Source organism: Oxyura jamaicensis, chromosome 15, assembly GCF_011077185.1.
Source record: "Oxyura jamaicensis isolate SHBP4307 breed ruddy duck chromosome 15, BPBGC_Ojam_1.0, whole genome shotgun sequence".
Lineage (NCBI taxonomy): Eukaryota > Metazoa > Chordata > Aves > Anseriformes > Anatidae > Oxyura > Oxyura jamaicensis.
This window is the reverse complement of record NC_048907.1, coordinates 3,395,098-3,420,334: the sequence shown is the minus strand read 5'-3', so window position 1 is coordinate 3,420,334 and position 25,237 is coordinate 3,395,098. Positions and strand designations below refer to the sequence as shown.

The 25,237-nt window shown below is 48.8% G+C and overlaps 2 protein-coding genes and 2 long non-coding RNA genes across 13 annotated transcripts; 2 read left to right on the top strand and 2 right to left on the bottom strand.

Annotated features, from left to right (window-relative positions):
* The first annotated feature begins 5,418 nt into the window (after window positions 1–5,418).
* Window positions 5,419–21,003, top strand: CDK2AP1 (cyclin dependent kinase 2 associated protein 1). Of its 4 annotated transcripts, none has more exons than XM_035340660.1 (4): window positions 5,419–5,836; window positions 16,303–16,403; window positions 17,257–17,383; window positions 20,165–21,003. In XM_035340660.1, the coding sequence occupies exons 1-4, from the start codon at window positions 5,770–5,772 to the stop codon at window positions 20,230–20,232; spliced, it is 363 nt and encodes a 120-aa protein (XP_035196551.1). In that variant the 5' UTR covers window positions 5,419–5,769; the 3' UTR covers window positions 20,233–21,003. The 4 variants fall into 4 exon arrangements, with proteins under 4 accessions (XP_035196551.1, XP_035196553.1, XP_035196554.1 ...); XM_035340662.1 differs by lacking the exon at window positions 5,419–5,836 and adding an exon at window positions 7,319–7,438 and having other exon boundaries at window positions 16,301–16,403; XM_035340663.1 differs by lacking the exon at window positions 5,419–5,836 and adding an exon at window positions 8,336–8,473 and having other exon boundaries at window positions 16,301–16,403.
* On the top strand, window positions 7,932–16,193 carry LOC118174896. 2 transcript variants are annotated; one of them, XR_004754796.1, is made up of 3 exons: window positions 7,932–8,273; window positions 13,775–13,932; window positions 16,143–16,193. It is a non-coding gene; the product is annotated as an uncharacterized LOC118174896 (long non-coding RNA). The 2 variants fall into 2 exon arrangements; XR_004754797.1 differs by lacking the exon at window positions 7,932–8,273 and adding an exon at window positions 10,211–12,714 and having other exon boundaries at window positions 16,143–16,157.
* On the bottom strand, window positions 13,328–13,867 carry LOC118174895. The gene is made up of 2 exons (XR_004754795.1): window positions 13,746–13,867; window positions 13,328–13,668 (listed from the first exon to the last, which is right to left on the bottom strand). It is a non-coding gene; the product is annotated as an uncharacterized LOC118174895 (long non-coding RNA).
* Window positions 20,947–25,146, bottom strand: C15H12orf65 (chromosome 15 C12orf65 homolog). Of its 6 annotated transcripts, none has more exons than XM_035340658.1 (4): window positions 25,071–25,146; window positions 23,169–23,479; window positions 22,318–22,558; window positions 20,947–21,289 (listed from the first exon to the last, which is right to left on the bottom strand). In XM_035340658.1, the coding sequence occupies exons 2-3, from the start codon at window positions 23,442–23,444 to the stop codon at window positions 22,346–22,348; spliced, it is 489 nt and encodes a 162-aa protein (XP_035196549.1). In that variant the 5' UTR covers window positions 23,445–23,479; window positions 25,071–25,146; the 3' UTR covers window positions 20,947–21,289; window positions 22,318–22,345. The 6 variants fall into 6 exon arrangements, with proteins under 6 accessions (XP_035196549.1, XP_035196545.1, XP_035196546.1 ...); XM_035340654.1 differs by lacking the exon at window positions 25,071–25,146 and adding an exon at window positions 24,617–24,644; XM_035340655.1 differs by lacking the exon at window positions 25,071–25,146 and adding an exon at window positions 24,617–24,644 and having other exon boundaries at window positions 20,947–21,278.
* Between the last annotated feature and the right edge of the window lie 91 nt (window positions 25,147–25,237).

Below are 25,237 nucleotides of genomic sequence, written 5' to 3'. Positions count from 1 at the left end.
TTCTTATTTTCTTTGCTGGTTTTCATTGGAATCTGGCTGGTTTTGATATTGGTGCCTGGTGCTTGCTCGCCTGGCAAACGGCAAAGAGGAAAACTCTCATTAGAGAGATTCCAGGCCTGCGCTTTTGTGGCTGAGGGCTTGGAAAGTTCTCATTGCCGGTCTGCGGTCCTCCAGGGAGACCTCCAGCCAGAGCAGGAGAGAGCAGCCTTGTTCCTCACACTGTCTCTAAGGCAAACCCAAGCAGCATTAAGGCCTCTTTATCTTAAACGTTTCCAGTCTCTTTTGACACCTTTACAGGTGCTAGTTTTTCCCTCCTTCCTGTACACGCCATTTCTCAGGCACAGCATCCCCCTCAAAGATGGAACGAGCCTGGAAGCAGCTCCTCGGCCCATAGGGCAGCACCCGCGCAGCGATGCCGAGCAGCTGTCTGCCTGGCAGGGCTGTTCCACTTGGCAGACAGACAAAGGGCTCAGGAGTAGGAGGAAAACAAGGCTGGGAGGGAAAAGTCGCTCCAGATAATATGGCATCTGGCCTGGGAGGAACCATCTGAAAGTGGGGAGCAGGGCTAGGCTGGGAAAAAGTTTATCTGGCAGAATTTATGGGGAGAGTCCGTCCGGAATGGGCGTCCAAACTTATATCCAAAATCATAGCGAGCCTGTCTGCTGATGTGGGCCAGGCGCTGGAAGAGGATTTCCTGGGGCCTGGCTCGCTGCTGCTGCGGCAGAGTTCTTGGATTCGTCACGCTGCATCGCAGCCCCCCTTGCAGAGGGTCTCGGAGGGCTGCTTCCCGCTGGGGGGAGCAATCCAGTCCTTTCAGGGGTATTTCAGGGAGAAAAGGTATCAGAGTAGAACTAGGGAATCTGTATTTCTATCCAGGACTGAGTGCTCCTTGTGCATTTTGATGAGGATGGGGCAGTAAGCAGCTAACATCAGCCAGAAAGCAGATTAAAGTGGAGGGACACCAAGGGCTGTCAGCTTTCTCTCGGAAACAAAATGAGCAGGACGAAAACCTTGCACTGTCAGGAGGATGCAGTTGCAGGGAACAGAGACAGCAGCGTGAGGAGCTGTAGCAAGCTGATAAGGGAGCAACAATGGAGCCCAAAAGGATAAAATGCACAATTTGCCCTCATTGTCAGCGTCCCAGACGACCCTGGGAGCATCCCTGGAGCAGGGCCTGGGGCAGGAGGTGTTCTGCACCAGGAAGTGCTGGTTCATTACAATCAGTAGGGAAGGTGCTTGGCTCTGGAAAGTGTCTTTTAAAATGTCATTTGCTAGAGCTAACACTAAAAAAGAAAGAGAAAATAGTGTAGATAAACTTACATCCCTTCAGATGCGGGGTACGTGGAATTGTTCAGTATTGAACGTCTCTCTGATCAGCGTGCAGCATGCCGGGGCTGTGGAAAGAGTTAGCCCATTTTCAGTCATTCAAGCTGTCACAGGCTTTTCTCGAAAGAAAACAGTTCTGCTTGTCCTTTCAGTCAAACAGAAAGGATGTTCACACGAGAACTTTCTGCACTTCTAGATAAAGGCAAGGCCACGCAGGTGGTGTAATCGCTGGTATGAAGTGGGACTCGCCTGCAGGCTCCTTTGTTGTGAGCTGGCCAGGGTCAGCCTGCAGCCACGGCGCTGTGCAGCACAGCACGGGCCCGAAGCCCAAGCTGTACGTGCAGCACAGCGCAGCACGGCACAGGCCTGGGCTTCCCCAGGTTATCCGTGGTGCTGAGCCCCCAGAGCTGCTGGTACGTATCAGGCAAAATAAGCAGCGCTGCAGGAAGCTGCTTTGCATGCCTTTGCCCAAAGACTGGGTAAATCCTGCTGCAGTCACTGCATATTCCCAGCCTGCAGCCTCACCGATTTGGAGGGAGCAGCCTCGGGGTATGCATCGACCACTTGTGCTCTTCAAAGGGGTTAAACCCACCCACACTCAGGAATTCAAAAGCTTCGTTTTCAGCCTGGGCCAAGCAGAGACTTCTCACTTTGTTTTGGATGTTCATCTTAGTTTTAGCACCAAAGAACAGTTTGGAGACTTGCAGATTAAATCAGTGCTCAGAAACTTGTGGGTACCTTTATGATTATTCTATTTATGATGCTGCCTCCCTGGAAACGTGAGGATAAAGTATTTAAATAAGAACTCCCTGCAGAAAAAGGAACAAACTTCCCATATCTTTCCTCTTGCTGCTGCATGGGTCTCTGTGGTGAGCGTTAGAACATCCCCAAGTCACTCAATTCATTAAACTTGACAACAATTAATTACATTGAAATTAATGCGCACATGTAATGTTTTACATGTCAAAGACATACCATGAAGAAAACAGGGGCTTGCTGTGCCATCTTTCATTCTTCTCATTGTTAATTTAACCCAAGAAGATAGGAAACGACTCGTTTACACTCTCTATTTATGGGTCTCCAAGTGAGCTGCAGCATGGCTCTGCAGGCACTGACGGCTCTTAGTTTGATTTCCAGATGCAAGGGGACAAATGAGTTTGTCTCAAAGCATGGGCCAAGGCTCCTCTCTGCCTTGGAGAGCCGTCCTGACAGCCAGCTGCCCACGCCTTCCAACATCACACTTTGCATTTCTGTTCCCTACACCCTTGCCAGAGGGGTTCGGCATCCAACCTCGCAGAGCTGTGCGAAGGGAAAACCTCCTCGATGTCGGTCAGAGCTTGGCTGAGCAGGGGCTGGAAGGCTCACTGTGGAAACCCTGGCTGCCGAGTATTCCCAGTGGTTTGGGAGGAGCAGAGGTGAGAAAGTCAAACCAGGAGAGGAAACTGAGACGATACAAAGGAAAAAAAGGGGGGAACAGGGAGAAAGTTGTAGATCTTAATGCCACTGAGAAAGAGGTTGGCATACCTGGAAAATATGGGAGGTTTTGTGGCAGTGTGTGAGTGGACTTGCAGATGACTGCAGAGACAGGCAGCTCTTACTGTCCATTTTCCCTTGCTGAAAAACAGAGTAACATTTATTTTTAAGTGACTTCTTAGCGTGGAGAAGTCTTGAAAATGTCACATGTGAGAGAAAATTGCTCTGCTGTATTTCCTGCACTATGACTTGGCCACTGGGTGATTAAGAGCTGCTTTTGCTGTCAGTAAACAAGGCTGTGCCATCAGTTTGCAGAGCAGAGACCTGCAGCTTGCTGTAAGCAGCCTGGAGCACAAAGGCTGCTGGAACAGTAGCTGCTGCACTCAATGCAGGGGCAGAACAAAACCCTTGGCAGTGCAAGCCATGCAAAAGAAGCTTAAACTGCAGGCAGCCCCTCCGAGGGAGCTTGACTCTGTGGTCACCCAGCTAAACTGTCATCCTGGGGCCCAGGCACGGTGGTGGTTTTATTGTGGCCACACCTGGCTCAAAATAACTTCTAACTCCACAGAGCACATGGCAGATAGGAAGAACTTGTAGGTACTTCCTATCCAAGCCAACGTCCGTGCTATCTGCAAAAATCAACAGGCAGCTAGCGAAGGCAGTGGGAGCTTGCATAACTTGAGAGCCCATGCAGTAAGGCTGTTGTTCAGCAGTGTCCTGTGGCTCACGCTGCCACTGCTACCTGTGCCTGGAGAACAGCAGAGCAGACGTAAAACACTGAGACTGAGCGATGCTGTGGTACTGCTGGGTTCCCACTTACAGGGCAACTACTCTGGCCCTACAAGCATGACCATCTCATGTTAAGTCATAGTTTGCTGCAAAGCTAGTAATATCTTGGGCTGAAGAAAGATTAATCTTTAGAGGATCGTCTCCTTATGCCACCCCACCCATGTCCCGGAATATCGCATATTTTTAAGCCATCGTTATAAAACCAAGCAAAACACAGGGGATCTTGTTCCTCACAGCGTTGCCCTGAGCGCAGTTTTTTAGAGTTGGTGCAAAGCCGTGAAAAACACAGCAAGCTCTGAACACTCCCATTTCGCACTCACTTGGTGTGGCTGTAAACAACCGCGCAGCAATGGAAAATCCCAGCGCGGCATGCCCCTCGCCTGCAGGACTTCACTGCCCGTCCAGGAACCAGCAGGCAGGCGGTGATTTACAAATCTGAATGCGAAGTTTTGGGGATGCAGACTTCTAAATGACACAGCGCAGGGTGTGAGGGTTTACCTGCACTATCTTTCAGGACTCTGATGAGAATTACACTCTTAAAGCCTTGTGCACCGCTGTCAAAGTACTGCCACGAGCACGTAAGTCTGTGCTTGGGGCTCTCAGGTCCCCTGTCTAAGAGAAGAGAGCACAGATCACTTGTAAGAGTAATCTGTGCTACTCTGGGCTTCACCACAATAGCTGCAGTTGTGTACTTGGACTTGAGGTAAAATACAAAACTGTAACAAATTAATGTATTTTATCTGGTACCAGTCCTAATTTTCAGATGCTTCTTTCACACAGTGTGCAGTCGTTAGGGCATCAGCTGGGGAGCTCAGCATCTGGCTCGCTCAATTCTCCTCCCTACTGAGGAAATCACCCAGCTGCCCCGCGATTTTTTCCATGTCTGTGCCAGGGAGATGCTCTCTGCCTCCCTTGGCGGAGCAATCCTCGACCAGAGATGCTACAGGCCCGAACCAGCGTCACTTCAAAGGAATTTGCCCCTGACTTCCAAGGAGCGGGATTGGGCTCCCTGCCTTTGCCATCTCTGGCACTAAAAGCAGCAGATAGCATTGGGCAGACGTTAGCCTGGGCAATAAAACTGCAGGCGCCCTCACCGCTCCCGGAGTGGCTTCTGGTAAGGCAGATGTGGGTCTCACCTTGGGGGTCTCACCTTGGGGGTCTCACCATGGGGGTCTCAGGTCGGGCAGCGTACCCTAGGAGGGGTTGTCCAGGTCCTGAGTGGTTAGATATTGGTAAAAATTGAGTAATTTAACGATGACAGAGGATGGCAGATGAGTTGTGGCAGATGCAGGCTAAAAAGCTTCATAATTTATCCTGCAAATTTAGAAAAATAAATATATATACTTGGTGGACAAGCTTACAGCTGCTCGCAAGCAGAAAATGAGTCAATTACGAACAAAAATATTTATTTTTTAATCCCTCAGAAGCCACAATCTGCATCGACCTTCAACCTCCAGGTGGGTAGAAAACAGTGGTCTGAAAGAAAAAAAAAAAAATACAGAAAGGCAGATTTTTCCTCGGCGGCGTCTGAGGGAAAAAAAATACAATATTCTAAAATTATCAACAGGTATTTTCCATCGAAATTGGCGGGGGGAGAGGGGGGGGTAACGCTAGGCTGGCGGCGAGCGGGCCCTGAGGGAGGCGGCCGCCCTTCTCCTCAGGCGGGGGCTGGCGGCCGCGGCCCCCCCGGCGCCCGGCGCGGGCAGGGCCGCCGCGGAGGCGAAGTTTGCGGCCAAACTTTGCGAAGTTCATTAAAACGCCCCCCCCGGGCCCCCCCCGCCGCCGGCAGCCCTCCTCTCCCCTCCTCTCCCCTCCTTCCCTCCCTCCCCGCCCGGCTCCTCCGGCGGCGGCGTCCCTGAGGGGAGCTCCATTGTCTGGGAGGGGATGGCGGCGGCACCCCCCCGCCGCCGCGCCCCCTCCGCGCCCCCGCCGCGCCTCGGTGCGCGGGGCGGCGGCGGCGGGCGGCGGGCGGCTGCCTCGTCTCCCCCAAAGTTTTGGGATCGGCGTCTCCTCATGATGTATGGATGATATATTGCATTGTGGGTGTCAATATAACTGACGGCCATATTTGCCGGTGCCTGCTACCGCTGTAAACAACCCAAAGTGTCTGGGAGACGCGGAGACGCTTCGGTGAATTTCGGGACGCCTCTCCTCCTCCTCCTCCTCCTCGCCCCGCTGGCCATGTCTCTGGGAATGTCCTACAAGCCCAACTTGAACGCCCACATCCCCGGGACTCCCCTCACCCCGGGTAAGTCCGCGGCGGCAACTGGGTGGCAAGTTTGGGAGGCGTGCGGCGGGGGCTCCGCCGTGCCGCCCCGGCAGCCCGCGGCGAGCCCCGGCCTCGAGTTTTTCCGCCCGGTCCCGCTATGGCGGGGCAGCGAGCTCTGCGCGCCCGGCTCCGCGCCGCCATTACCGGCCGCTCGCCCGCCCCGCGCCGCCCCTCGGCGGGGACGCCGCGAGCCGCCGGGCCGGCCCCCGAGCCGCCTCCGCCGCCGCCGCCGGGGGAGGGGGGGGTTCCTCCGGCCGCCGGCTTTCCTCCATGCCCGGCTCCCCGGGGCGGCTGATTGATCTGGATCAGGAATATTCCGGCGGCGCCTCAGCGAGGACCGCTGCTGGCGGGACGCCGCAAGTGCCGCTCGCCCCGCGCCTCGCCTCGCCTCACGCCCGGCGCCTCCGCCGGGCCGCGCTCCTCAGGAGCGGAGGGGCCGCCCGGGACCCCGGCCCCGCGCCCTCCGCCGCCGAGGGGGGTCTCGGTCCCCGCTGCCCCTCAGCGACCGGGGCTCGGCGGGGCTGCCCGGGCGGGAGAGCCCTCCCTGCTCACCCCCAAATATTTTTGGAAGTGTGTGTGTGGGGGGTGCACAGGAATCCCTCGTTATTTCCTTGAAAACCGCTCCTTATCCCCCCCCCACCCCGTGGGTCCAGACAGGAGCCGTTCCCTCTTCCCTCCACGAAAATTTTCCTTTATGGGTTTAACTTTTTCTTTTTTTTTTTTTTTTTTTTTTTTTTTTTTTCTTTTATTTTTTCCCAGCCTCCCTTTTTCCCCCCCTGCCTTCCAGAGGTGAGGGCAGGCGGGCGCTGGTGCCCACTGGGGTCTGCGCCTCGGGGTGCGCGGCCGCCCCGCTGCAGCCCGAACAAAGCCGCAGCAGCGATTGCTTGGCTCCGGGATATTTGGAGGGGATCTCGCTCGTATTAAACAGAACCAAAATGGAGAAGTTGGTGCTGACTTAAAATTAATATTCCCGTCTCCCTTTCCCTGCTGCGCCAGCCTGCGGGGCTGCCACCAGACCGTCCGCAGGCAGAAAGGCTGATTTTTATTTTATTTTATTTTTTTTTGAGAAGGGAAAGTTTGGCTACTTGGTTTAGGAGGGAGGGAGATCTTGCCCTGGTGCGTGGTCGTAATCCTGGGATGTCGATGAACGAAAGGGATTAACGAGATGCACCTCTGCCCTAGCTACCGGGAGAGCGGTGGTCTTATTTTACAGCGAGGAATTGTCACCAGCTGGTGCAGGAGCCGAGGTTCCCGTGCCTCAGCTGCCTGCGTGCGGGAGAAGCTCTGATCCTGCTCGGAGCTGAGCTCGGTGGGGCTGCGAGTGCTGAAGGGCTCGGCGAGCCGGGCGGCGGCGTGGGGCTTGCCGTGGGGCCGCGCGCTGCCCCGCGAAGGGGGTCAGGAAGCAGGGGATGTGCTCAGGATTTTTGACAAAAAGCAGAAGTGTCACCGGAGGGGAAAAAAAAAAAAAGAAAGAAACAAAACAAAGCCCAGCAAGGGAAACCGTTCTCCTGCCGGCTCCCACGAGAACCTGTGCCTGGCGCTCCGGAACAGCCGTAAAATTGCAGGGGGAACAAAGGTGGTATTTTGCGATGGTGGGTGAGGGGTGCGGGTTAGGTCGTGCCGGGGGGGACGCGGGGCTGGCTGCTTTGCCAGCGAGGGCTGTGAGCATGCCGCTCACAGCGCGAGCTGAGCGGTGAAGTTTCTGTCTCCGGTCCTCCTGCTGCCGTGCCTGTGTGCTTTCTAACGCTCCTGCTGCGATCGGGGCTTTAGATTCTTTCATGCAGTTTTATCTTTCCTATCCCCCCTTGTTCCCCCCCCCCCCCCCCCCCCCCGTAATGGCAAGTTAGCAGCAGTTCGCTGTCATGTTAGAACTATTCTTGTCTAAGTTGTCCTCTCTTCTCAGTTCGGATCATCCTCAACACCCCCAGAATCTTTTCAATGAAAAAACGTCCTCCTCAGAATCCAAAATGGGCTCTCTCTTCCCTCCCTGTCTTCTGCCATTATCCTCACGCACCAGCTCTTCCTCTAGCTAGTGGTATTGCCAGCACCGTGGCCTAAGGCCAAGGGAGTTAGACAAAGCAGTCCTTGCAGTTGCACATATCGCGCTCGGAGTGATATGACTGCAGATGGCCCCCTCCTTTCTGGAGCTTGATTCTGAGTTAGAGGAGATTGCTTCGCTATTGTGCTTGCACTGAATGCCCCCAGCCGGGAGCAGAAAGCCGAGGGTCGCTTCCAAACCTGGGGTGAAGGAACCCCCCTCCCCCGTCCTGCAGAGGAGAGGAAAACAGGAAATCTGTCCCTTTTGGCCTGAAACCAGCCCTGCAGAAGCCTCTCCGTGTGCATGCTGAGTATTTTGGTCTCAGCCGACGGAGGGCTCTGGCCAGCTGTGGATCTCGCAGGGATTTTCCTCTGGGAGGTAACGCTGCTTCCCTGCAGTGCAGGGCTTCTGGTGCAGGAGTGTTTGGGAAGGCAGCATCGGCTCAGCTCCTGGAGCCGTGTCCTCGCTGCAGAGCTAACTCCTTTCAAGTTTAGCCCGAGAGCGGCTGCTCTGTGAAATCGTGCTTAAACTGCGCTCAGTGAGTGGCGCGGTGAGCTGAAGCAGTTGTGCTCGGTGGGTGACGGTGCTCCGTTCTGGCACGGGAGCGTGCTGGGGACTCGGAAACCTGGGCTGAAGTCCTGGGGGAGAGGGGCTGCCTCGGGACGGGGGCAGTTTGGGAGGAATCCTCTTCGGGGCCCTGGGCAGGTCGGGGATGGCTGCGGGTGAGGAAAACGCAGCTGTTCCACAAGTGAGTCAGGATGCTGGGAGCATCCGGGTGCGGACTGCTGTGCCTCACACCAGGCTGTGGGAAGGAGGTCATGGTGTCACGGCAGGGTTTGGTGCCTGTTCCTCCTCGCCTTGCCCTGGACAGTGGTGACACCCTTCAGGGGTGCCTGCAGCAAGGGTTGTAGTATTTTGTCCACATTATCCATCTCCCTCCTGGGGAGCCAGTGCTCTGGGATTCAGGCCCCTGCGTGTAGTGCTGTCGGTTCCAAACCATCTGTGCTCAGAGAGCCCCATTTAACCTCCCTCACAAGCCCTGCACGGCAGGTAAACAGGACCTGTGCTGCTGCGACTTTTCCTTCCAGCCTCACCTGGTCCTGCCGTGTCCCAGGGGAACCTCTGTTACCCTTTCTAACAGCAGCGTTTCAGTTTGTTTTGTTTCTCTTGCTTATTGTACCGAACCCTGCAAAGCACAGCTTCCTCCTCGCCTTGTGCTTTATATTGTTTAACTCAGCTCCTCTGTGAGAGGGCCAGCCGCTGCGCTGAGGTAAAATGGGGCTTCTCCACCGGCTTCAGTGGGAGCAGAGAGCTTTACAGCAGCCGTGTAGTTTGTAGACTGCTGGGTTTTAGTTTATATTTCGGCTGGATGGTCACAGTCACTGCCCAGATGGCTGCTCTCAGAGAGCTGTGGTCAGTGGCTCCATATCCAGGTGGAGACCAGTGACGGGTGGCGTCCCTCACAGGGCGGTGTTGGGACCTGTGCTGTTTAATGTCTTTGTCGGCGACATGTGCAATGGGACTGTGGGCACCCTCAGCAAGTCTGTGGGTGACCCCGAGCTGTGTGGTGCCGTCGACACCTCGGAGGGAAGGGCTGCCACCCAGGGCTGCCCAGGCTCAAGAGGACACGAGCAGGCACTGCGTGCTGGCAGCCCAGCACCCAACTGTCCCCTGGGCAGCATCAGAAGCAGCGTGGCAAGGAAGGGGATCGTCCCCCTCTGCTCGCCCCTGTGAGGCCCCACCTGGAGGGGCCCCAGCGCCAGAAGGACGCGGAGCTGCTGGAGCGGGGCCAGAGGAGGCCGCGGGGTGCTGGGAGGCCGGGGCGGCTCTGCTGCGGGGCCAGCCGGGAGCTGGGGGCGTGCGGCCTGGGGAGGAGAAGGGCCCGGGGCTGGCGACGCCTAGGGGGGACCTGTAATCGGGGGTGTGGTGATGGGACCAGCGGGAATGATTTAAACTAAACAGGACAGGTTTAGATGGAGTGTTGGGGAGAGATTTTTCACTCAGAGGACGGCGAGGCAGAGGAGCTGCAGATGCCCCATCCCTGGGGGTGCTCAAGGCCAGGCTGAACAGGGCTGGGATCAGCCCAGTTTGGGGGCAGGAGTCATGCCCATGGCAGGGGTCGGAACCAGGAGGTCCCTTGTGACCCAGACCATTCTGTGATTCTACAGTTCTGTTATTTTCCCTGTTTCTAGGCTTTTTCTGTCTCTGTTCTGGATATTAACCAGCATTTTTAACAGAGTATACACAGGTTTGAGAACAGTAGTTTTAAGACCCAGAAGCCAGCAGAAGGAGCTTGGGGTATTCCTTTGGCTTTATTCTAATTCTTGCAAAAATGGCAGGCTTTGAGACAAAATCCTATTCCTGTAATAAAGCTTAAAAACTGGCTTGTGTAGGATCTGGGGAAACAAATTCCATCAGACTGCGACAAAGGAAGGAAGGAGCTGTGCCTTGGCTCCCCGTTACCGAGTGGTGACCTGCCAGCAGGCACTGCCACAGCTGAGGACCAGCGGGGCTGTCAGAGCACCTGCTGCACCTCACGGTGACCAGGAGCCTCGTGGGGGACAGCACAAATTCCCACTGAGAGGTGAAACAGAAAGAACTTCCCTAACTGGGGATATCGCTTCCAACTGGAGAGACCAATTTCATTCAGTCCTGTGAGGTGAAACTGAGCACACTACTGTGTCATTCCGTATTAAGACCGCAGTGCACACTTGCATGAGCAAATGCCTTGCTTGTCGCCCTTTGCAGACAGCTTAGGTTTCATATTGTCCAGATTGAGAAGCTGTTTTTTAGAGTGGGAGTGCTGGAAGGACTGCTGTCGTAAGCAATGCAGGGAGCAAAGTGTTCACGTCTTAGCAGAGGGGATAGCTTTTAGGATACGTAGCTGATATTTCATCCCCAAACCCTCAAGATTCAAACTGAAATTTGCTGGTTCCCTGGTCACTTGAGATCCGTGTGAGGTTAAGAGCAGTCTGAAAAGAAACACAGTAAGCATGTTTCAGAATTAGCAATTTCTGAGTGGACTTGTTGGGACATTTAGAAAACTGGCATTTTTGGCTTTGTCTACCAGAGCGTTTAGGTTCAAAGCAATGAACGGTATGGTTTTCACAACCAGCAAATCTCCTCATCGTCCCCACCCACCACTTGTTGGTTGAGTTGCAGGGGTGGTTTTGGTTCATGCAAACTTCATTCCTTTCGCATAAAAGTAAACCAGAAGCTGCGCTCTGGTTGTTCGACGCTGGCACTCCATCCTTTAATGGAAACGTAGGGTCCAAACCAAAGGCAGCTTTGAGCCATATCCATGGTACAGACACTCGGCCTGGGGGACCTGACTAAAATCTAGACCTAAATCCTACCCCCTCACTCCAGCTACGCGTGTACACATCCTAAATTCTTTGATCTTTTGAACCATATTCCCATTGTGCCAGATAACTCGGTAATACAGAAATTGCTTGTCTTAAGCTAGACAAGAAGAATGTTGGGGAGTCCGAGGGACTGCCTTTTGTTTATCTGATTAAAAAAAAAAACAGTGAGGGAGGAGGAAGAAAGAGCAGACATAAAACATGGGTGTTATTCACATGGAAAGATTAAATGGAATGAGAATACCGGAGGAAAGGCCCGGAGTGTGACAGATCAAAAGAGCAAGGCCTCTGGCTGTTACGATAAAGAATGCCCTAGTTCTTGAGAACATATTTATATGTGTGTGCTGGATTTTTTTTTTTAATGAAATAGTTTTATTCAAAGAAAGGTCTGTTCCTACCACATGGGCTGTTTGAGGGGGGAAATAGTGGGTGAAAATATAACTTTCACAGCCAGTCCTATAAGGAATGTTTTGTGCGAATGAGAACGGGGTCCATTCTTTTAAATTAAAAAAAAACTTTATTGGAGGGCTGGGGAAAATGGGGGTTGTCAGCATTTTTTGCTCTGGGTTGGCAGCTCCTGTACAGCTCGGTGTGTTGCTTGGCTGTGCAGTAGATCTGCTTGTGCAGACACGCATGTGGTGTCCCACGGACGGCAGGGAGTTCTCGCTGAACTTCAGCCAAAGTGCGCAGAGGGCTAGGGAGTCAAATGTTCTCGTAGCCAGGCAGAACACTACAGCCGTGTTTCAGGCTGCGTGCAAATACTCCCTGCAGAAACGGCTGCGATGGGTTTCGTCTCTCCCCGGGCTGGAAGGTGCTTGCCCCGCGGTGTACGTTGGGAGCAGCTCACGTGAACACTCCTCGTGTGTTCTGCTGCAAACTTGGCCATTTTTAGGCAGAAGTTAGGTCCTCGCAGGTAAACTCCTCTCTGCCTCATACTGCATACCTGCAGGGATCTCTTCTTAGATACTGTCGTGTTCCTGAGTACAAAGAGTCAGCAAAATGGCAGGAGCTTACACATGCAGCTTTATAGGACCTTACAAAGTGCAGGTGGTAGAGAAACACATATCCAGTGGGGTTGGCTCTACTTGCCTAAGGCAGTTTTATGGGGGTAACTTGTTGAGTTGAGGAACTATTCCTGATTTTTCCTTGCTGTTTGTGGGAGTTAGACAGAATGCCGTTAGAGCCGTATGGCTGCCGTGGCATCTGCTGGGAGCAGATCAGGTAAGAGTACCCCTAGAGTTCCTGCTCCCACCGCTTCCTTGCGGGGTGCACAGTAAGCTGCCTTTCCAGTTACTTCTCCAGCAAGCAACAGCAATTAAGAATTAAAAGTCAGGACTAGCAAATTGGCATTACTGCTCAGGCTCGGAAGCAGTAGCGGAGGAACTGAATGGATCCCTACAAACCTATCGGCAATTAGTGGGGAGATTCCTGGTCAGTGGGAGTTCAGGCAAACAAAGGTTGGTTTTTGATCCTTTGTCTTCCAGGGTGTTCACTGGGGCTCCGACAGACCACTGGAAGGAAGAGATCTTGGCAAAAAAATCTCATTTCTTTTTGCTGTATTGTAAACCTCCCCCTACCCCCCCACTGGTAAAGGGTAATATTGATTAACAAGAAAATCACTGTTTTTTTGTGGGGAAAAAAAAACACTTCTGTCAGTCTTCTGTGTGAATACAGAAATAAAAGACATTGTTGGCACAAGAATAAATGGGGATATAAAAGGTTTTGTATACATTTAATTAGGAAAGCAGAGGGAGGAAAGTGCATCTATTAATTTAGGTTTTAAACAGCAGCAAGCGCTAAGACAATTTGGGAGGTGATACACGGTGTCACTCGAATTCAGTGCCAAGCACACTCCCTTTTCGATTCTGTCAATTCGTAACTGTCTTGTCTCCATTGTTATTTTACCATGAGAGAGCAAGCCTCAGTTTAGATCCCCCCTCCTTTTTTTCCTCTCTAGTGAATACCTCATCATCAAACTGATTTTTGACTGGGTCTTGACTGCGAGACTCGCTGGCCTAATTTTGCTTCCTAACAGTAACAGCAGTAGCTGGTGATACATATATATATATATTTTAAATCTGAGACGTACAGGATGTTCAGACATGCAGATGGCAGATGTATTTCGGGTTAATTGACTAATAGTCATCTAAGACCCAGGGCTTCTCCTCGAGATTAACATACGGAGCGATAGGTCAAAAAGCCTAAGGTCCATTACCCTGCGAGATAATAATACCCCCACAATTAATTTCAGTTTCACGATTGCATCATCCGAAATTGAGGTGAAATCGGGGATTTTTCATTTTCCTTTCCCTCCAGCAGAGTTTGAGTGGCGCAACTTCTGGCACGGGTGTGCGGAGCCCGGTGCCACGGCCAAGTCAAATCCTTTTCTTTGTTCTCTGGGCCTGCTGCTGCTGATAAAGTGGTCGGCGCATGGCATTATGTCTTATTACATTTTTGATGCAGACTGCAAAGAAACGGGTAAACTCACCATGGTTACCACGATCTGTCATTTGGCAGGGCACGCCGTACTCAGCGATGGCCTCTAGTGTCTGCAGCACAGCTCTGCATACGCCCGGGTACGGGAGACAATACAGCACCCCTGGCTGCGAAGCGGCACCCGCTACTGATCTGACTGCTAATTCCCATCGGCAGCGATGCTCAAGCTCCAGCGGCGGGTCCTTACTCATCGCTGCCTGTTGAAAGTTCTCCTCGGTTGTTTTCGTAGTTCCGTGCCGAATGAGTCACCGCCAGCTTCGCGCTCCCGTGCCGAGGCCAGCTCCTGTCCACTGCAGCGCCTTGCGTCCGCGAAGCTTGGGTCGGCCCCGGACTCACTGCTTTGTTTTGCCACGTCATGTTTCTTGTAGGGCTTTCTCTCTTATCTAGACGTGCCCTGTGGTGTTATTTCACACAGACGAAGCACGCGTAGTTGTTTCAATCAGCGTGACCTGAAATAATTACCAGCTATATTGTCACGAACTGATACGGTGGTGGAAAATGGTTTTTGTTCTGCTGAGTGGGTAAAGCAGGATGCCCAAGCTTGGTCATCCAAGTCCTTGCCTTGGTTCAGAACCAGTTTGGAGCTCCCAGGGTTTGTGTGCATGATGGGTGACTGCCTGCAGGAACAGCTTAGGAACAAGTCCTTACAGGATGGGTCTTTTGTTTTATTGTACGTGAGGTAAAATCGCTGAAGTCTTTCTTTACTTAATCGAGGCAATTAAACCTTCCTGCCTTCTAGCACAAAGGGTTCATTAAGGTTTCTGAAGCATTTTGAAATCTTAGGAGGAAAGATGCGGTTTGCTGTTGTGCCGCGTTTGATAAGTGTTGAAATTCAGTCATCTGGACGTGAAATACTGGCTGAGTTCTAAGTACAGAAATCTTGCAATTGTGCATGCATTTTGAGCTGATAATGTGAAGAACGGATTGAGAGCAGAGCTGGCATCCGTGCTGTTTCTTCACAGTGCAGGAGCCGTACTCTCTGGGTGTGTTGAGTTTTTTCTTTTGTTTTTTACTATGCTTCAGCAAAATGTGACAATTAGCTCCACGTGAAACTGTAGTAACAGAAACGCACATTGTAATGCCAGAAAATTTAGCTTAGTTAAAGACAGAGAAACCACCTTTTTTTTAAGTTGACCTAGTGACCAGCCCAGCTTACCTTCGTTAGGGCTTCACGTCTAGTTAAAATTAAGAACACGCTCTTTTCTCGTAACAAAGACACCACCACAATGATATCCTGTGATTAATTCTGAAGTGGAAAGAGGCTTCCCAACTGAGGAGGAGAGTCTGTTCAGCAGCGCTTTTCACAAACTACTGGCTTTCTGTTTCTTTTTGTAGTGAGGGGAAACAGGGAATGAAATCGCTCGCAACTTTTAAACAAAGCTAGTGATTTACATAGTTCTGAGCCCCAGTGACTTTTGGCATCAGCTTAATTTAGATTCAAATGAAGGCTGGTGAATAAGATCTGTTCCTCGTGGGGAAGGCAGTTGGGAATTTTCAGCAAGGAAGTTTGTAAGAGGGGAGATTTTTTCCGACAGCAGGCAGGCTGTGTCTGTGCCTGCAGGCGAAGACAGCAGCATCAGTGGATGCAGGGGCACTTAGCTGCAGGAGTGAAAAAGAGCAGCAGCTAGGTCGAACATCGCCTTAGTCCTGAGTGCACAGTCCATGACCAGCAGGTCCTCTAAAGCAGCTGTAAAACGGGCAGCACAATTAAGGCCTTCAAGAAAAATCTCAAGGTTGCTTCTCAGCCCCCAATTCTTCCCGTTGCAGGGTGGAGAGGTGTTTTGATTCCTCATTTCTGGAGCAGCTCGCCAATGATCACATCCGAGTCTGCTTCTTTAACTCTTAGCTGAGGCAAAACCCTGTATGTATGTACATATTTTTTTATAACACTAGAAGAAGGAACCATAACCCAAAGAGATGTTATTTTTCGTTAGGTTTACTTATGCGGCCCTGTTTGGCTTGCTAAAAATGCTTGATATCACACAAAGGAATAACGCTAGTGCTCTTCACCTCCAATGTCACAAATTGAGCAGCAGATCCCATGTACCTCAACCGACTGTTCCCTATGAATAGTTTTGGCATCAGCTGAAAATAGTACCGAGGGTAACTTGCGTTGACCATGTGATGACACTTTGAGTTGCAAAATTGCTTTCAGATAACTTGCACTGAAAAAGTAAAAATAGCGCAGTACGTTAGACTCATCTCTGTGGAATGTATATATGCAAAAATAGGGCTCCTTAATATTTGGTTTGTCTCGGCAGAACGACCTGTCATGTTACACCGTTTCACTTTTAGGCAAACAATTTGGGCCGATAATGTTGCAGGCTGTGCTATTTTCAAATGTACAGCAAACATTAGGGAAGCGTTCATTGAACTGCTCTCTTCCTAGCAAATCGCGTGGCTCTGGAATGGCGTTAGTCGGCTTGGACAAAGGTGAGAGGTTACAGCTTTAGAAAAGAGAAGAGCTACCTAAAGTGTGTCCCGATGTACCCGGCTAATCCATCTTTAGATAATAACAGTTTTTTTTTTTTTCTTTTTTTCCTCTACAGCTGTTCACTCTCCCTCCACAAGTATGGCAACGTCTGCGCAATACAGACAGCTTATAAACGACTACGGACCCCCGTCCCTAGGGTATACACAAGGGATGCAGGTACAGCTCTGCTTGTTTTGCTTTAACCAGGTCACCGACCCTACGTTTGCATGGTTTGCGGGGATTGTGGCCTGTAATCTGAGGTGTTCCTCCCTCCCACCAAGGTTTGAAATCAAACCCAAATGGCAGACTGATTCATCGCACATGTCTTGGGATCAAATTAGACTAAGCAGAGATGCTGGGTGAGATTAGTTACTAATTAACTGTTAGTCCCTTCTGAGTCACAGTGAACCATGTCTTGAGTTATGTTCTGCTAGGAAGGGCTGTGACATTTTAAAAATTGTTAGAAAAGTGATATTCCTACACCTTTAACTGTTTTCCTTGGGCAAACTGATAACGTAAGATTTACAGTCCCATGAAGCGCATGTTACAGATATTCCTATGGGCAGCTGCAGGAATCCAGCTGGTTTCTTTCTGTGAAATTTCTTAGCCACTTTATAGGATTTCCCTTATCATATGGGCAGTTTCGTTTTATCTACACCTCACTGTCCCTACCTAGCTAACTCCTCCACAAAATATTCATCGAACATTGATAAAAGCAGAGAGAGGGTTAAATAAGTAGTTCTGTTTGCTGTTTTTGTAGAACTGTTTTAACTTCTGTTTCACGTAAGGTTCCAATCTTGTAGTTGCATCCTCCCAGTTAACCCTGATTTTGGAAGGGCGTGTAGCATTGTGTCCAGCTGTAGCAGGAAGGGCAAAAAGAAAGTAATGTTTACATAACAAATGCAAAATTTTATTTTTAAAAAAAGTGGCTTCCAGAGCTATTTCTGGTCCTCTGTGAATTTCCAGTTGCTGTTTGTTCTTATTGTTTTGTTTTTTTGTATAATTGAGATCAATCTACTTTCAACTACAGGGTACCAGCAGCAGTCAAGTACCGCAAAGCAAATATGCAGAACTTCTAGCTATCATAGAAGAATTAGGAAAAGAGATCAGACCCACGTACGCTGGGAGTAAAAGCGCGATGGAGAGGCTAAAACGAGGTAATGTTTATTTTTTTTTTTAAATGTTCCATACTCTTTGTGTGCTGACTGCTTGTATACAGCTTCGTAACAGTGCTTTCCCTTGAAAGCGGACAGCTGTCTGGGGCTTGTTAGTAAACGAGGTGTATTAACCAGTAATTGGAACGTTGGTATACTCTATTCTTGTTTGATTTGATAGATAAACTAGTGGCCAAATGTGTTTCATGTGCACAAGGGGATTTTCAGTTAATAGTTCAAAGTTATTTTAGAACCCTTATGTTGTCAGTTGGCGGTGTTCTGCCAGGTTCCTGGTCACTTGCTCTCCCCTGCAACTGCCTTTCCTCCCTAACCTCAGAAATACACAGCCAAGCATCGTTTACTTCCTCTCATAAATATCACCCACCTACTTGACCAAGAACCTTTACTGAAGTGCATTTTGATTAGAGAAATATTACATGGTGGTAAATCACTAAGGCTGCTGGAGAGAGAGAGACAGGCAAAACAAGGTGGTTTTATCAGCCAAAGCTGTTCAGACTGAGATGTCAAACATACGTGTTCCTGCTCTCCACAGAGCGTCGGGCTGCTTAAGCTCCATTACCTGCTTCAAGTGGATGTCATTAGCAGTCCGCTCGGAAGGGACGCAGAAGCTTTTAGGCCTGGCTGATGAGGTCTCTTTAGCTTTGCTTAGTCAGCTAAAAGGGGTCACAGAAATGCCCTTTCCTCGCGGTGTAAAAGAAACCCCCACATTCCCCACTGCTGACATCAGCTTGACATTGTCCCCTGCAGGGGACGTGCAAGGGATATTTCTGAAGGAGCAGGGGGACATTCCACTGCTCCAGCTCCTGGAGTGACCCTGAATGCCACCGACAATGGTTGCGCTGGCAGCTCTGTCCTTTGCCGGTATCTGTAGTTACCTTTTACTCCCTTTCCTTGGTCCTTGTGCCGAGTTTGGCTCATGCGTTCGAACCTGAACAGGAATGTTATTGTAACAGACTAACTTCACCACCTCACAAATCCCCCTTACGTTCACTCAGGACTACAAAGCTTTATTTAAGGCTCAACCATTATGGGAGAGTAATATATCTGCCGTGACATGCAATAAAATGACTAGTAGCTGTTCTGGGAAAGGATGCAATAAAGTCTGCTGATGAGTGGTAAGTGGAATCTGGCCCAGCTAAAATCAATGTTGCTGGAGTCTCTCTTTATTGCATCGCCTGAGTCAGTATTAATAGATCATGGATGGCAATAGGCTAACGGGGACAACCTGAGAGGGACCGGGAGAGACGCAGGTGTTCTTTGAACGGAACGGTTCGGTTAGGTGAGACAAAGTTGTTTTGCTCCTTCCTGCAGTGAGCATTTAATTAGTTAATGTAGGTTTCAGATTCGGTGCTGCCACTGTGACCGACTCGCAAATGTTGCAAAAAATCCAAAATAAGTACTTTCTGCTGCCATCTTTTGGTCACAGACATACCTCTCTTTGCATTTTGGGAGCCATATGGCTGAAGGAGCATGGGCAAGTGTGAGAGTAGAAGCGATTGAGAGTAACCATGTGACTGCAGCCTCCATGGCCATGCGGAGGTGATTGCTGAATAAAGTCCCTGTCCCCAGCTCCACCTGCTTCTAAGCACAAAGGCTGCTGACCTCTAAAATTGGCCAAATTCCCAGCGTTCTGCATAATTCAGGGTAGTTCTGCTGCATAAACTGGGCGTCCTGCCACCCGATCCGGGCCCAGTATACTGGTCTGAGTGTGCATTTCTGCCTCCCACAGCTGTGGGATGCAGCTTTACTTGTCTGTGTCGATTTAACCCTCTGCAAAGCCCGGCATACATCAAGTCCCAAATCAGTGCTCCTTGGATGTAGAGGCTGTTTTGGGCTAGCAGCCTTCTAGACATGGAATCTATTACCTCTAAATAGAGATTAAACTTCATCTACTGCCTTATTATCATTTGTCCACCCATGTTAAAGAGCATGAATGAGCAGAGAAATCACCTGTCTTCTCCTGACATTAAAACATAACCTTGTTGGAGAGAAATCTGTCCGTCTCCTATTATAAAATCTAACTCGAGCTCTATTCGTTGGGCAGCTCTGTGAACACGAATCTAGATTCAGATCCAGGATTAAGACTCAAGGTCCAGATTGCTGAAACTCAAGGCAACAGGACTCTTAGTGGAAAATTCCACATTATGTCTATCAGATTAGAGCAGATATGGCAGCATGTAAGGCAGCGATGATTTACATGGGAGCTGAGCCAGTGTTAGGAGGTGACTTTCTGCACACAGCAGAAAAAAATCCTCTTATATTTACAAGAGATGTAACTTGTGTTTAGGCAACTTTTGAAGGTTTGGATTTTGATGCATCCACTTGGAAAATTATTCCAAGGTATTAATTAAGACTTTTAGACCTTGCTAAAATGATTCCCTAAGTAACTTGGGATTTTTTTCACCCCATTGTGGCAAGATAACTGTCAGGTTGGGAAGATTTATTTATTTATTTATTTTCTAATTAAGTCCCTGATTGTAAATAGACCTGCACTGCTTATTAAGATATAGCTCTCACTGCAGACCTACAGAGCTCATAATGCTCTGATTGCTGGCTTGGTCTATTTTCAATTTGTAATGCCAGTTTGGGAAAGCAAACTTCAGCAGTAGCTGATGTTAGGTAAGTGAGGGATCTCTCCCTTTTCTCTGGCAAGCTGTGGTAGCCTTAGCAACTCAGGACAGAAATACATAAACCTTTCTGTGGACTGTCATTGCAAGTGTCACCTTAATGAGATCATTTAAAATATGTCCAATTCTTTTGCAGGCATTATTCATGCTAGAGGATTAGTTCGGGAATGCTTGGCTGAGACTGAGCGAAATGCAAGATCCTAGCCCACCAATGCAGTTGCAAGATTTTCCATCTCTTAATGAAGAAAAAGTAATACCTATTCCTTTTGACTCTTGAAACGTTCAGACAAATTCCTTTATTTTGAATGTTTTATCTTTCTTTTTTTGCCCTTACAAAAATGTATAGTTAAGAGTGATAAAACAAGGATTTTTCAGCTTACTGAGGGTTTGCATTTTGTAAAGACATTAAAACTCCCTAAAATGTTTCTAAAACACGAAAACTGAACTGCATGCAAAGGAATGCTCTCTCTCTCCCAGGCTATATTTCAGTTCTCTTTTTATCCAGTCACAGCCCCATTCTGTTTATTTTAATTTTCAGTATATTCACTTAACCCCAAATGGTCAATCTTTCAAAGTTTGACATAAGCTCTAAGGATTTTTTTTTTAATAAATGCAGATTAGCATGCTGTACCTAGTAGTCTGCTATGTCACAATTTGTCATACAGCATAGACCCTGCTTAGAAATAACCTTCCCCTCCTCTTACTTTTCCTTTTTTGTTCGTTTTGCATAAACATTTGCATGACTGTTAGTGCTTTGAAGTCCATTTAAAGTGCATGAGTTATATGGAAAATAGGGAAACCTATTAAATAATAACAAGGTCCTGAAAAGCTAATTTCTACATTAAGGCTGGAGATTTCAGTTTGTTTGACAAAAAAAAAAAAAAAAAGAAAATTCTGGATAAATTACTAAAACTGTTATTTGCATCTTTGTATGTATTTATTACTTGATGTAATAAAGCTTATTTTCATTAACAATTTGTATTAAAAGTATTTAGAGTCACTTTAATCAGCTCCATACGCAATGTACGAGAAGCGAAGATTTAACCTTCATGCAGGAGGCTCAAATTCAGGACAAGGGAACAAGAATCCTATGGATTGCTGGAGAGTTTCCCTTGATGCGGTCGATCTAAGCAGGAGGTACAGCTGCTAGTAGCGTACCTTGCTTTCAAAATACATATAACAGCTTTGGTTCTCGAAGCTCTCTTTCTTCATCATTGGAAGTCAGAACGCAGTGGCAGCCTGTGAGAGTTCTGTCCGAAAATTAAAGAGAAGCTCTGGTAAGCAATTAGCGTTTTAATGGTATTAAAATAGTAAAGTATACATCACTGGTGGCTCCAGAGTCACAGTAACAAAGGAAAAGCAGCTGCATGCTGTTGCATAAAATAGGAAACTATCAAAATGAGTGAAGTTACAGAAATACCCACGCTTAACTGCAGCATAGCATAAACATAACTGTAGTTCACTACAGCACAAGCAAATCTAAACCCTAAGGAAGACAGGGTATCTGGGATACCTAACACGTGTGGAGCTACAGATCCCTGAAGAGAATATACTATAAAGAAGAAAAGTTAATTGCTTCACAGCTTGAATGAACTGGACTCTGTTGCCCCGGCAGGCAGCTTCCAATGCACGTTGTTCTTTACCTCTAATGACCTAATTCTGCCTCTGAAGCGGAAGAAAATGTCTGACGAGCCCTCGCTTGCAGGAACGCCTTCCCCGGCTCCCCAGCACTGCTCATCACCACTCTAGGTAAGAGTTGTAAAGCTACTGATTAAAATTCTTTCAGAATTGAGAGGGATGGAACATTTGTGCAGGCAGTTAAGCTAACAGATCTGAAGGAGACAGCCCGTGGCTGGTGGCTCTTTGTATCAGCGCATCTGTTTCCATCATCAGGACCAATAGCACAAAGCAACTTTTCATTTCTCATCTAAACCTGGCCACTGTTTCTGAAGGATTTTTATCAGTGGAGGCATTGTCTGAGTAAGGATGGAAAGACCTTTAAGGTCTGTTCTCCTTATTTACTGGAACTCCTGCGAAACAGCCTAAGCTATCATACCAGGCAGAAGGATCTGCTTGCTTTTTTATCATCATTTGAACTTGGCAGAAAAACAGATTACTAAATATGAGCAATGAGATGATGTCAGACAGATGTAAGAACACATACTGCCTTTAACACTTCAGCCTTACTGTAATAGCAGGTCACTGCTCAATATTTCAGCTGTGCTTATGAAACCCTACATTATAGTTAGTAGGAAAACTGTGCTTAGGCATGACAAACTTCTCCCTTACCCTACCAGAGCCAGGCGGTTCTTCATGTTTATTTGCTATCCAATTGTAGCATCTCTTTAAACTGCTTTTTCCTCTCTAGGTTTTCCTTTGCTCTTCTTTTTTTCTCTTGCTTCTTCTTCTCTGCTGCTTTCTTCTCTTTAAAAACATCGCTATCTTCACCTTTGTAGAAGAGGTCAACTTTTTCCTGGAGGATTTTTCTGGCTATCTTTCGGTTCTGCTCCACTGATCTTGTTTGATGACACTGAGGAAACACAGTAGGACACTTACTGCAACTTTGACCTGTTTATTCTTCTGTTTTCCTGCTAGAACTTTTGTACCCAGATTATGTATTTTGATGAGGCTGCCTAATAGTTACTTGCTACTGGAACTTTGCATTAATCGTAATTCTCTTGGCAAACAAGATTATTTCCATATTACCTTGGAAGCCTGCTTCTGAGTTAAACTGAACTGTGTCTCCCCCTTGTTATAAGGAAGTGAAGATTAATTGAAAAGTATGAACCCACAATCGGTACCCTAAGAGTAATGCTTAAAAAGGATTTGCAGATTATGATGAATTAATGAGAATATTCATAACTGACGTCAGAGACAGAAACGCAAAGGCTGCCACTGATAGGGTAAGGAGATACAATTTATTGAACCTACAAAATAGTACTGTGTGCCAAAGCTAGGAAGCTGTGACCCCAAATTTATTTATCTACCATTAACGAGAACTGCTTTGTGCTGAGGTTCTTTACAATACATATAAATAAACTTTTCCTCTGTGACACTTGCGCTGTGATTATGCTCAACTGTAAAAGGAGACTTGGAGGACATGATGCAACTTGTGACTTAATGAAATAAGATGTCATTACCTTCACTACAATCCCAGATGGAATATGCTTCAGGACAACACAGTTGCTCGTCTTGTTAGTGGCTTGACCTCCTGGGCCATCACCTCTTACAAACTGTTCTTCTAATTCTGCCTCAGTTAGTCCAAGGAGATTGAGAGAGTTCTTCTTTCCTGCTGCCTGAAACAAGGGCATTCTGAGCAGGGAAAACTGCTGCTTCCTCAAAATCCATGGCCTCCAAGATGCTGTACGTGCTTCTCTCAGTAAGAATGTAAAATGCAATAAACTTGGAACATTCATACAGAAATGAAGATACAGTTTCTCTGGAAAGAAACCTGAAACAGACGTAGGGAATAGGGTTTATGATCAGAATCCTTCTTTTAAGATGTTCTAGTCTAGCTGCACATCTCATGTGATGTTTTTATTTACTTATAGATTCATTTTCAAGGCTTTTTGAACTGGTTTCATAGATATTTGCCTCAAAACGTTTACCATTCCACATGGGATTTCAGTTCTGACTACAATTAGGTTTCCTAAAATAGTCAAGATTATTTTTGTGTTGTTGAAATGGATCCGGAAAACAGCAAATAAATTAAGTCAGTATTCCTACCCCACTTGGAGAATAACAAATTTGTATTGCAGCTTGACAGGAAAGCCTTTGCTGACACTCCACATGCATCCTGGTTCTGTCCTGCTGGCAACAGAACCTACAATCCACCCGTCAAAACGTGCTTGAACTACATCAAGGACTGCTGCGGGTGCAGAAATCCTCTGAGGTTGCCTTAAACAGTACTCAAAACTACTAAAAGAAACCTGCTGGAAGAAGCAGTAAATTTATGTAAAGATTCAGGAGAACACAGCTTGAGCATTTAAAGTTAGCACGGGAAGGGGGATCTAGGATTTTGAATTCTGAGATTTCATTTTATGCTAGGTTAGTACAGGATATGGAGTAAACCCTACCTAAACAGATTAGATAATCTGGACTTGTCTTTTGAACTTGCCCCATTAAGGTGCTGTTTTCTAAGCATTGGAGTCAGGCTATGCAGCGTACATAAAACTTAGTGAGTGGTCTGATGTGGTAAGCTAAATTTCAAATCAGAAGCGTTCTTCTGTGTTGATTCTGTTAACAAGATTAATTTTCTACTCTTGTAACTTCCCATGCAGCCCATCAGAGAGCTTTGAGGGAGGAGAAAGAACCAAGGAGTAAGGAGAGACCACCAGGTTTTCACACACTGCTTCACATGGTGGTTTCCTCCTGGTCAGGTTGTTAACAAACCCACAGGAGCTGGTGCTACGCTTCAGCTTTTCTTGGAGGATGAGAAACATAAAGTTCTACTGCTGTCAAGTGTCATTCTTCAACAAGGGCGTTAGGTAAGCAATTAGTAAATGATTTCATGCTTGAAATATTTCATTTGCTTCATTAGGAAATACTTCAGCACACGAAGCAGCAGCACCGGGCAGTAAATACCCACACAAATTACACATCACCGATGAAGCCAACGAAGTCCAGAAAAGCTTTTATTTGCAATCAAACACCTCCACTTGGCGGCACTAGAAAGCAACTTTTTTATTTTATCCGCAAAAAAAACCCGCAGACAAACTTCGCAGGGCCCTACCTCACTCTGATCGAGCCCAGCAGCCTCGTTTGCCGGGGGCGCTGCCCGAAAGCAGCCCGAAAGCTCGCTGTGGGCCCGCGGTAACGGCGCAAGCCGCGGCAGGACCCTGAAGAGGCTCCGCTTGGGAACCGGGACCTCAGAGGGGCCGCACCGCGGCTTCACAGCTACAGGGGCCCACGGTCACCGCTCCCGGTCCCCCCCCCCCGGCCTCAGGGCACCGCCTGGGCCCATGGCAGCCCAGCCCAGCCCAGCCCAGCCCCGTCCCGCCCCGCCCCGCCCCCCGGTCCCGTCCCGGCCCCGCTGCCCTCACCTCAGCGCCCCCGTGACGGCCGCTGCCCCCCCCACCGCACTGCGCATGCGCGCATGTCCCCTCACGCACCCGCTCGGCTCTGCGCACGCGCAGCCCCTGCAGGCGGGGCCATCGCCCAGCTGACTGGTACCCTCGTAGAGCCAATCGCGCCTCGTGCACGCCCTCCC

Excerpts from the sequence above, each read along its gene's own strand:
- CDK2AP1 (XM_035340660.1), top strand. The coding sequence starts at position 5,770 with ATGTCTCTGGGAATGTCCTACAAGCCCAACTTGAACGCCCACATCCCC. Across the intron at positions 5,837-16,302 it reads CGGGACTCCCCTCACCCCGG|CTGTTCACTCTCCCTCCACA; the intron begins GTAAGTCCGCGG and ends TTTCCTCTACAG. Across the intron at positions 16,404-17,256 it reads GGTATACACAAGGGATGCAG|GGTACCAGCAGCAGTCAAGT; the intron begins GTACAGCTCTGC and ends TTTCAACTACAG.
- C15H12orf65 (XM_035340654.1), bottom strand. Across the intron at positions 22,559-23,168 it reads CATCTGGGATTGTAGTGAAG|TGTCATCAAACAAGATCAGT; the intron begins GTAATGACATCT and ends GTGTTTCCTCAG.